Source organism: Penaeus vannamei, chromosome 22 (genome assembly GCF_042767895.1).
Source record: "Penaeus vannamei isolate JL-2024 chromosome 22, ASM4276789v1, whole genome shotgun sequence".
Classification (NCBI taxonomy): Eukaryota; Metazoa; Arthropoda; class Malacostraca; order Decapoda; family Penaeidae; genus Penaeus; species Penaeus vannamei.
Window position 1 is genome coordinate 12,167,975 of NC_091570.1, and position 12,500 is coordinate 12,180,474.

Genomic DNA, 12,500 nt, shown 5'->3' on the forward strand with positions numbered 1-12,500 from the left:
TTTGTCAAGTGATGTCCTGATCATGTATAAATACCATAATTTTCAAACAACATGTAATGCAAATACTCATCCCTGTCATTTATTTGTGTTTTCATTGATTCTTATGGTGAATGTCAGTTATGTTATATTAGCAGATATTTATGTATAATAGGAAAACTATGGGGAACAGTAAACCTTGCCAATCATTCCTTTATTTTCATTTTTTTGTTTATTATTATTTATCAATTATTTGTTTAGGTGCTCTATCATAAATGGCTTACAATCCTGTTCCTGTTTTTGGGCTTCCTTATCTTTGTCTTGAAAGAAAGACCAGACCTCCCCTGTTTCATTATGAACTATCTTTGAATTATTTATTATATATATTTTTATGCTTTTTATCAGCCAGAACTTTATTAAAAACTATGAAGATTATAAAGGAATAGTAATTGGAAATAGTGAAAAGAAGGCTAGAAAATGGTGCATGAAAAAAGTATTTTGCGAGAGGTGCTCGCAAATTGCTTTTCCTCTGCTGCTTTCAGATGTGGAGTGATGAATTCTCCCTTTCCCATGTGAATCACAGGAATTTCAAGTACATTTTGTATGCAAAACTAACAGAAAACATTATTGTTACAGGTATGAAGGAACGAAATGACTCTTCCGGAGATGATGACTCAGATGACGACACAGATGACCCTTCACTGCAGTCACCTCAGTCTCCAACTGAGGTATGTCCTGGTTTCTCATCATTCATTAAGTAAGGTCCTGAAAGGTGTTTACTTTGGATATGGATGATAATGGAGCAATTGGGGAAACTTTCTTGTAAAGATGCAGGACACAAGTGATTGAATGAAAGAGTGTAAGACTTTAAGTATGATTGGATTTATAGGAAAGCAAAAATAGTCAAAACAATTTTTAAAATTTACATATGATACATTTTATTAAGGCTAGAAATTTTATGAAGATTTATTAAGCTTCTAAAGAATAATTTGTAGAAGGGGGGTTCAGCAGTACTTACAGAATTCATCCATAGGCTTTATCTACAGCGCCAAATATTTGCAGTTGTTTCTAGTTTCGCAGACAGACTATCAGTGCTGTCGAGTGTATGAAAACCCACTGAGTCAAAGTATTGGACAGTTTGATCAAAACCAGTTGTCTCAGAGAGTGTCCTTTGGCACTATGGTTTATTTACATTTATAAGAAATAATATGGTTATAATAGCAATTGAAATCTGAATAGCTTACACCCAAGGTGACATCACAGCTAGAATTATGGGTTACATTTCCTAAAAACTAATATTTTACTGCATTTCCATAATTCACTTAATTGAATTCTGCATCACTATTAAGCTATATGATTATTATTAAAGTGATTATTCATATAATGGTAATACTCACCATAGCTTATTGATAATGATGATAATAAAGGATGATAATGATAACAATGACAATGATAATAGCAGTGACTGTGGCAATAATGGTGATTATGATAATAATAGTACATTCATATTGTGTTTATTCATTATTTACTTTGACTATTCCCATTATATTTTGTCTGCAGATATCAATAGGAATCTCTTGATCTCAAATTTGATGCAAACCAGTTCTTGGAGGGTGATGATCATCCTAAAAATACACTACAAATGACATCATGAAATGTAACACAAATGGCACCATGCGCAGTAATGAAATATGGGTGATAACTTACTGTACATGACTTACATGCACCTTTAGAATCTTATTAGACCAAGATTATTTTGTTAATTTGTGAAAAGCATTTGTAAGAATAATAAGAATACATGTTTTTGAAGTTATCAAAATGCTGACAGGCAAATAAACACTGTCGGAGCACAGAGTGGCAACCAGAGCAAAACATACGTATTTGTGTACATTTTGATAAGCAACGAGTAATCCATCAGATAAAGCTCCATATTTGCTGGAATATTAGATATTCTTTTATCTTCAATATTAGTAATATTAATGATCGATGATGATTATGATGAAGATAACTATTTTTATCATTACTATAATTATAACTATAGTAGAAATTGATATTAGACCTATCTGTATAATCTTATATAATTTCCGCATGTGTCTCATTGTAAAATATCTTCATTACTTCAAAAATGGGAAATTGAAGAATTACAAAATAGAATAAAAAAAATTATTTGGCATTTTACCTATTTGACAGTGGGTTGCACATGCATGTTAACAAGTTTAATAGATAGCTTAAACTTCAAATTACTCAATAATGATGATAATAATAATAATAAAATGATAATTATAATGATAATTTTGATAATTACTGCAATAATAGCAATAATTATCTATATTCTAATAAAAGTTTGGCAGCAAAAAGTTTTTAACAAATTGCAAGAAACTGTAGATAAGGACGCTGCAGATGCAGTCTTATATATGACATTTATGACTGTGACACAGAGTGAAAAATGTATGACCATGTGAATGGATTTTGTTAGTTGTCAGAAAATGAAATGTTTCCCTTATAGAGATACAAACAAGTGAACTAAAGCGAGATTTTTAAAGATTTTTGTTTTCCTCCTATTTTTGTATATTCATTTATTTTCCCATTTTTTATTTTTTATTTTTATTTTTTTCTAGTTTCTGTTTTGAAGTAGCCACAGCTTTTTTCATATATTTTAGCAAACCTCTTGTATTATCCATGGAGCTAAAGTATTATGTTATGTAAAGCTTCCTCTCTCTCTTTTTCTCACTGTCCTGTAGTATTTTTTTTTCTTTTTTGTAGCAGTAATATTCAGTATCTTGGATGTCTGGTCTTTAATTTGATTTTCATTTTATTCACCTATTTGTTTATTCGTTTCGTTTTTTTCTTTCTTTTTCTTTTTTTTTAACTGATATAGTTGTTGTTTCCTTGCAGGAAAAATTGCCCTGGTTGGCTTTCTCTTTTCCAATCTGTAACTCTTGATGCAGGCCAGTGCAAGTGAACTTGGTCTGGGTATCGTGGTTACAGTTGGGCATTTGTTTATGGACTTCTTTTCAGTCTGATAGTTATTGAAGAAAAAATATAAGGATGGAGGAATTTTCCAATACTTTTTTAGTCAACTTGATAGCATTGTCCAAGAAACCTTGGTACTTTTTTGTGATGCACAACCTTATCTTGTCAATTTTTCTACAATCAAATGGTTCTTTTAGAGAATAATTTTGGTTGGTCTTCCTTCTTTTGTCTTTGCTGCATTCTTCAACCTCAGCTCAAAATTGTGTCGCCAGACTGTTTTGACATGTGAGTTTTTTTCATACAAATTGCGGCCTTTGTGGAAATGACTTTGTCACTTTTTTTTATAATTTGTTGTTTACAGAATTTGCATTAATCACTTTATGCAGCCTTTCTCGTAGAATTTGTGAAAATTGTATGCCCTTTGACTAGTGCATGTAGAGTGCTGCAGCCAGTTTAATGTAGTTAAGGTTGTGCCTATAACAGGTAACAACATACTGATGAAATTGGACTTTGGGGCTGGGATCCACAATGGGTAGCAGAAGCAATTTTTTTCCCCCTCACTATCATTTTACATCTGTATCCATAGTGAGAAGAGGGCTGATGGTCTAAATTTAGAAGCTGTAAATTGTAATATCACTTATTCTATGGTGATCTGCTAACCCATAGGGAGGGTACATGTACTGTTCAATGTAGATTTATGTGAATTTTGTTGCACACAGGTGGCTCCTCAAGTGCTCAGTCACCAACAGAGTCAGTTGTTAGGACCCACATGGCCTTGCCTGATATCCCCATTCCTTTAGTTTTTGGAAAAAATACTTTTCAAATGCTATTAGTATTGTTACTATTATCAATGTTATTGACTTTAAAATTATAGTGTTTTGTCTTTTTATGCTGGTAAGCGGCAAGGATCAGGGCAAGTACTAGTTTGTGCAGGCAGTTTGCGCAGTTCAGCTGAGTGCATATGGCACCTTTTAGAAATGCATTTTGAAATTCAGTATTTAGATGCAGAATATTGGGATTTTTTTGTGTGGTTCCCTTTTTGTTCTCATCTTGTGCAAATGTAAAATGATTTGTATATACTTTGTTGACTATGTAAGAGTAGCAATTTATGCAGTTTTCTGTCATTTAGCATTCAAGGATCCCAGCCCCAAAAAGTACCACATAAACAGACATGGACAAACTCTCAAACCCCAACATACTCAAATCCAGATACACACTAAAACAGACAAGCACATTTACACTCACTTAGACATGTAAAATGACAGATATAGACTATTATGAGCACACACACACCACACACACACCACACACACACCACCACACACACACCACCACACACACACCACCACACACACACCACACACACACCACACACACACACCACACACACACACCACACACACACACCACACACACACCACCACACACACACCACACACACACACCACACACACACACCACACACACACCACACACACACACCACACACACACACCACACACACACCACACACACACACACCACACACACACACCACACACACCACACACACACACACACACACACACACACACACACACACACACACACACACACACACACACACACACACACACACACACACACACACACACACACACACACACACACACACACACCATACACACACACACACACCATACACACACACACCATACACACACACACCTTACACACACACACCTTACACACACACACCATGCACACACACACCACACACACACCACACACACACACCACACACACACACCACATGCACACACACACACACACACACACACACCACACACACCACACACACACACACACCAGACACACACACACACCAGGCACACACACACACCACACACACCACACACACACACACACACACACACACACACACACACACACACACACACACACACACACACACACACACACACACACACACACACACACACACACACACACACCACACACACCACACACACACACACACACACACACACACACACACACACACACACACACACACACACACACACACACACACACACACACACACACACACACACGTACTCTATGTGTGTGTATGTGTGTAAGTGAAAAGACATACATCTTTACATATTGTGAATATTACTATTATTTTTATTTTTTCATATTCATTTAATTACGTTTTTGTGGTTGACTTTTCATATTTATCCTATCATTATTGAATAATTTGCCTTCTTAATGCATGAGTTACTAATTAGCATCCCATATTTTACACATTAACATCTTTGAACCCCTATGATCTGGATGATGTGACCATTGCATCATGAAAAATTTGACTTGTGGGGCAGGTACCATGAACATGCCACCATGGGAAAATTTTAGCTTTAGGCTGGGGTAACGCGACCTTGCCATTGTGAGCATTTCAGTTGAAGGCTGGGTTGATGGGAAAGGCTCGCCATGAGTGCACAAACCTCTTGGAGGGGGAGTAGACTCTTTTGGTATTTAGGAAGGGGATTTTGCAGTATTTCTATTGATAAACAACTTTGGAACGTGTTGACTGTGAGCCATAGCTAGAAGAGCGCCAGCTCCAGGGAGGACACCATTTTCATATTCAGGATTCTGTTCCTGCCTGGCAGGGCAGGTTTTATTACAAAAATTTATAAGGAAAAAAAATTACACAAAATGTTACTTATTGTTATTATTTTTGCACTGACTTACGGATTTACCAGGAAAACAGTCTATTACCATCTGGATAAAGCAAATCAAATGACTAATATAGACTTTGGGAAATGCTTAAAAGCTAAAGTGCTTATGCAGAAAAAGAGAAAATAACATTGCAAAGGGGAGGCATAGAGTCATGTCACCGCACACAAGTGTTTGTGTGTAAGCCTAATGCCCATATTTTGGGCCATGTGATGGCAGTGAAGCATCCGGATCCAGTGGGTTAACCTTGTTTTGAGGCATGTGCATTCTTGTTATTCCTTTTGGAGATAATATCTTGAACAATTGTTCTACCCCCTCTTGACATCGCTTTGGACACCAGTTCAGTAGGCAATATGCAGTGTTATTACCACTGTGGAAACGGAGTGAATTTCACTTACATATATTAAGTAAACCTATAGTAAGTCTCCCAGCTTACTTCTTTCATGTCATACTTAGCTCATTTTCCCAGGTGTAGAAGATATGAATGAGAATGTGTGGTATCACAATGCAGGAGATATAATTGACACATTTCATTCAAAATTTCATCAGAATTATAAGGGTGATGAAGGTTTAAGTGAAAACTTCTTTTGCATTATGAAGTTACCCATACTCATGTATACCTTTCTTCTGTATAACAGATTTACTAAGAAAAAATGGACAAGTGATGATTTTCTGGAATATATGAACAAAGAAAACATTTTATCTGACTTTTTCTTTGTTTAATTGTGTGTTTGTTGTATTTGATTATATTAATATTTAGATGAGAAGGGAAAACAGTTATTACTTGAACATGTAGATCCTGAAGATGAACTAATTACATTTTTTAATTAACTATACTTACTCTCTGTAGACCTTTCTTAAACTAGACTTGTATATTATGATTTTCACTCATTACCTATGTTATTGTGCTTTATAAGCTAGAAGTTCTCATGTTAGTTGTGTATCATACATTTGCTTATAGCCAAAGTGCAGTAATGAATGTTCTCTTTCTAACCAAAAGAAGACATTACTTAATCCATATAATATACTCTATCTTTTAGGAATTTTCTGATAACTCCTCATTTTTATTGACTTATTTTCAATGACTTACTTTCTCAGAGATTTCTGTCTTCATGTTTTTGTGGATAAATGCTTACTGGAGAATTTCCTCTTTATTGTATCTTAATCTGACTCACCGTATGTTTCCTTCTAAATGTGATGTATCATTGCAGACGATGACATTCTACGAAGGGGGTGAAGCAAGTAATGGCGAAGCTTCAACCATGCTAGATGCCTCTGGCTCCTCAGCCGTGGAGACACCAGCTGCCAGCGATGCCTCTACTGTTGATGCAACCCCTAATCCTACTGAATAGATGTAAAAGTGGCCTTACAGTAACACCAAATCACCAGCTCTCAGAAAAATTAGTATTAGGAAATTTTTTGGATGTGGACAATAGCAATAGGGGATTTTCTCACTGGCATGGAATGACTTTTACTGCTCCAATCATTGCATAATATTAAAGAATCATGAACAGCCTTAAATCCTTGGGTGTCGGGTAATACTGAAGTAGTATAAGGTAAAATTGGGTACAGGAGTTACCATGAACAAAGATGAATAAAGGCATAGAGGATTGTGATCCAGTTATTATATATCTCAAACAGGAGTGTAGTGGATGATATTAGTATGAGTGTATGTGCCTTTGATTAGATTTCCTTGATTGCCTTTTTCCTAGAGACATAAGCTTACATTTACACTCACTCACAAACTTAAACACAGACCCACAACCATTCTCACTTGTCTCTCTTCTCATCTGCTTTCACTTTCCCATACATATTTCCCCCACACACACACACACATACACACATTTCAGTTCCTTACATGTTGTATGTGCAGACTGACTGAGAGAAGAAAATGTGTCAATGTAACTGCATGTGCAACAAGAGTGATAAATGTGATAGTAGTTGAAGAAGCTGGCTTCTTAAAATCAGCTTCCTTGCGATCAGTGTGCATACATGTTTTATTTTGTATACCAATAGATATATTTTATGCATGGGATCACAATATGGTTTGTTACAATTTTCAGTGATTTGGCTGTTGGTGACTTGCAAATATTATCTCCCTCCATGTGTCCAGTAGTTTTTTTTTTATCAGTTTAACTACATTATACTCAAGTTAGATGCATCTCCTAAGACATTTTTTTCTTTTTAGTTGACCATCATTATATAAGGAATACTAAGTTTGGGAATTGGAACTGGAACCTTTTTTTCTGTCCATCACCATACATTTTATATTTGATTCCTCTGCTGTCATCCTTTCTTGTAGTGGTCTTTGCCTAACACAATACAGTTGCATGGGAAGCTTTGGTAAATTTTTACTTGCTAGGAGATCAAAGTATTCTTAATTTGTACTTCCTTACATTTTGTCCTTTAAAAAAAATCTGTTTCAGGTTAAACTGCTTGTCAATGTTTCTTTTTATTACTGTTTTTAAATGTGATTGAATGTGAGGTTTTATTTCATTGACTAATTTAGGAGATGGAAATTGCATAGTCCTTGAATTTTATTAAATATATTGAAAGAAAGAATAATAGATAATCAAAAGAGCTTTTACTGTATTTGTAATCATATGCATTGTTGCTTCTGCATGCATGAGATGCTAGCATATTTTGTTCTTTATTGTGTACTAGGATCAGAGGTCTGAAGTTAATTGCAGGGTTCTTGTAAAACCATATTATTCACATTCATCTTTGTTTCCTGAACAATATATATCTGCAGTTGTATATTAATTTTTGATTATTCATATAAAACACTTTAATTTAACCATTTGCTTTGGAGATACCTTGATATTTTGCATTGTTCTGTGTTTTGTACTGTTAAGAAATGTGTTTAATATTGGACAGAGCTATAGATAGTGGTACAATAGGTCACCATGTGACTAAGGAAAAAGATGTCTGCCTTTAATAGGGGTAAGAAATCAGATGATGTTGAATACATAAGTTACCTTTTTTTAAGAGTTGACACTTTTTTTCTTTCTTTTTTTTTTACATTATATCATGCATCCTGTTCGTTATTTCATATGAATCATGTTTATTGTTTAAGAGACATTTAGCGAAGACAGTTTGTGAAAGATTCTTTCCTCTTTTCTTACTTCCTCTTCAGTTTTCTTTCAAATTTTGAAGCTGTATCTTTATTTTCGTGTTCTGTGTCATTGTGCATCACTACCTTACAGTCTTTACAATCATTTAGAAATAAATTGGAACATTATTCATGAATTTGTAGCATTAAATACTCACCTTGCAATCTCTGATGTGATTTAAGGAATCTATATTGTCCAAATTTCTGTCATGGAAAAAAAATTGGGATATTTTATGGGAAACGGTCAACTGGATTTTTTTCCATCACTAAAAGCATTTTTTGATTTTTAAACATATCATTCCGTTTTTTGTGGCAATTATGAATATCCAGAATAGGAATATCAGAGGTTACTCAAGATTTGGAAAACATGAATTTTATTGATAGAATTAACTTTTAAAAAGTTACACTGAATGATTTTGGTTTACACCTCTCACTTTTTTTACGGATAATGCTATTACTTGATGTTGATATGGAAGACATATATTAGTTTGCCCATCATTAAGTTCAACATTGCTAATCATTCTCAGTAACTCTTAATCAGACGGGCTTGTGATACAGATCAATCACATGCATTTATAGACTTTCAGTGTTATGATTAATGTTTGCTGATTAGAACTGATTTTTTCCCTCAAAAAAAGTAAAAAGCATAGGAATCATGAGCAATGTTACTTTTGAATATTATCTGGCAGCTTAGACATGTCTTTATTTTCAGGTATGAAACTATAGTTGATTTAAAGCTTGGATTTTTTCTAGATCTGTACAAACAAAACAGTCTGAATGAGTTATAGTGTGTATATCTAGTATGATTTTTTTTCTTGCATATTGATTAGGGACAGATTATTTGCACATTCATTTATATATACATATATATAAATATATAAATATTATTTCAGTTCATTGTTCACTAGTAGAGTTAGTGTCCACTTTTTAGAAAAGTATGGTTTAAAAGACATGTTGATCACAATAAGGAAAATGAGCATTGATCTTGTTCTGGTAGGATTTGTTATATCACCATGATCATTCTTTTTTTTATTCTCTTATCTGCCACATGCCAGTAGTGAATAACGACAAAAGCTTATGTGTTGTACTGCTCTTGCACTAACTTGGCATGGTATCCATTTTTTTTTTTATGGAGGGGCACGGGACCACCATATTTGTAAAATGTTTTGGTGTAAATTGAATTTAAGTAGCAGATTACAAACACAAAGCACGGTAAGGACGGGAAACTTCATGAACATCTTATGTGAACTAGCCAATTGCTTTTAGAGCATGGCTACTGCACCAAGTTAGTGAGAGTAGTATAGTATTGCCTTAAGAGCACATAGACTGCCTTTACTTTAAACTCGGGTAATATTCCTTCATGCTAAACACATGGATAACTGTCTGAGTTGATTTTAAAATAGTATAAATAGTTTTTATACCATGTGTCAAGGTCTTTGTGCTAGAAAGCCTAGTAACATATTCTATCTTCCTCCACCCATACCCACTCATTTCTCTGATTTCTGTTTACTTCATCAAAATGTAAAAGAATAAATGTGTCCAACTTGTAAACCACTTGCTTCCTGTTTTTTCTCACTATCTCCCACACTCAAACAATTGAACATCCACAAAGACATGCATTCAAGCATAAACTTACCCTAGTGTGTACACTCACTGAATCATTGACACATACACAACACACATTCACACTTATACACTCACAAAATCTCTTTAAAATCTTGTTTCTTTTTGTGGGTATCATTATAGAGGGAGTTCTGTTTTTTGGAGGCTTTCACGATAGATAACTTGTTCATAGGAGGCTTCAACATAGAAACACATTGCTTTATTTCACGATTAATGAATATTACCATCATCAAAGAATAAAACAAAATAGTAATTACTTGCTCATAATGGAAACAAATTGAGGTAAGGCTGGCATTATAGTTTGTAGAATCATAACATGTGCCCTCCAGAGACTGTGCCTTGTATGAAGAGAGAGAAAAGTGATATTGTATATTTCGTGGTTTAATATATGGTTTTATAATGCAAGTCAGGACTTTTCTTTTTCTTTTTATTCTTTGTTTGCTTTTTTATATTCATTCATATAACTGACATTCCATTGCACCTGTTGCACAGGAAAGGTTGCCCTTTTTGGTCAGTTTAAGTACTCTTGGCACTCTCCAAATGGCAGTGTAATCTCAAGCTGTTTTGGAATAACCTGTTACAGTCAGTGACGAATTGCCTTCACAGGTCAACACATTAATCTGGAATAGAAGCTGCTACTATAGTGTTTCCTGCCAATTGCAGAGCAACTCATCATAAATGCTATTAATAATTTACTGTTATCTGCTAAAGCAGGACATGCATTATAATTACTATTTATGCTGTTGGTCAGTTATTGTTGCAAATCAATTTGTGAGACTAATTATAACTACAGATTATTTACTTTGAACTACTTGAACAATTAACAGTAAAATGTAAGCATGTGAAGCACCTTTCATGATGTAGATCCTGTGCTGGTGCAGTACAAAACAGCATTTAAGCAATTGATCATGTGCTGTTAACTGCCAGTGCAGAGTAGGCCTTAGAGACATAAATTGTGTTATAAAAGAGCAACATTTGAGTTGTTCATTTTCAGTGTAAAGCAAACACTAAAGACACCTCATATGCTGTTGATTACATGATGTTGCAGAGTAATGTTAACAACACTGTATGTTACTGATCATTAACTGATAATTGCTAAAGCAGAGCAAAAATAGAGGCACCAAATCCTAGAAGTTCAGGTGCAGGAAGTTTGGCTCAGAACTGTCAGAAGTTTTTAGTCCTGACTTAGTAATAACAAGCTTTTTTACTGTTGCATTTTAAGAAGCATAATTGCTTTAAAATATCACATGGTTGTTTTTAATGTATTATTTTATTTGTGGATATTCATACAGCTGATATATTGTATATGCTATCATCTTATATATGATTGGAAAGTTGTGTCTTCCATGATGGTATATAAATTCAAACTTCCTAATTCCTTTGATAATATATGCTTACCTTTTTATTCTTGTTTTACTTAAACCTAAATAGCATGCATTCTTTGGAACAAAATCTGAAAATTGAATTAAAAACAACATATATATTTTTTAAATCCTCACTACTCTCATACATGCTTTATGTCTCAAGTCTGGTTTCGATTATTTTATGACGGGTCCATTTTCTTTTTCAGCAAGAATTGAATGAATAATGCAAAAGTTCACGTTCATGAGTATTTGTGTATGTATCTTTGTGTCTGTGTCTGCATATGTGTGTTTCTCTCTAACAAATGTAGTATTTATTTATACATTTCATTTGCCTTTCTGATGGTATAATTAAATCTGAAATTTTTACCTTACCATATAAAAAAAAGAGAATAAAGTGCTTAAGAATTGTCAATATTAAGATCAATTCCTTTGCATTAATTTATTTTATTCAAATCTCTAAATATCAAAATCCTCATCCTTTCTTCTGTAGTTTGCCATTAGTTACAAGGTATGACTACTAGTTCCATATAATTACAAATTGGAAAAAATGAATAAATCCTGACAGGTACCATCCTGCACAGGAAGATGAATATAAATAGTCATGTGCTCCCCAAATGGCGTTATATAGCCATGTCCACCCAATGTTTCCATTAACGAGTGTCCACCAAGCAGGACCTCAGCCCATCTCAAGCTCCTCACAACAGATATGATTAATCTGCTGAAGACAAAACATT

General features: G+C 34.2%; 1 protein-coding gene across 7 annotated transcripts in view; it reads left to right on the top strand.

Annotated features, from left to right (window-relative positions):
* Positions 1-11,807, top strand: part of rush (rush hour) — a 37,090-nt gene extending 25,283 nt beyond the window's left edge. For all 7 annotated transcript variants that reach the window (XM_027382565.2, XM_070136569.1, XM_027382566.2 and 4 more), the window contains 2 exons: positions 613-704; positions 6,879-11,807. In XM_027382565.2, the coding sequence (XP_027238366.1) occupies positions 613-704; positions 6,879-7,019 (233 nt within the window). In that variant the 3' untranslated portion in view covers positions 7,020-11,807. The remainder of the gene's footprint in view (positions 1-612; positions 705-6,878) is intronic.
* The last annotated feature ends 693 nt before the right edge of the window (positions 11,808-12,500 follow it).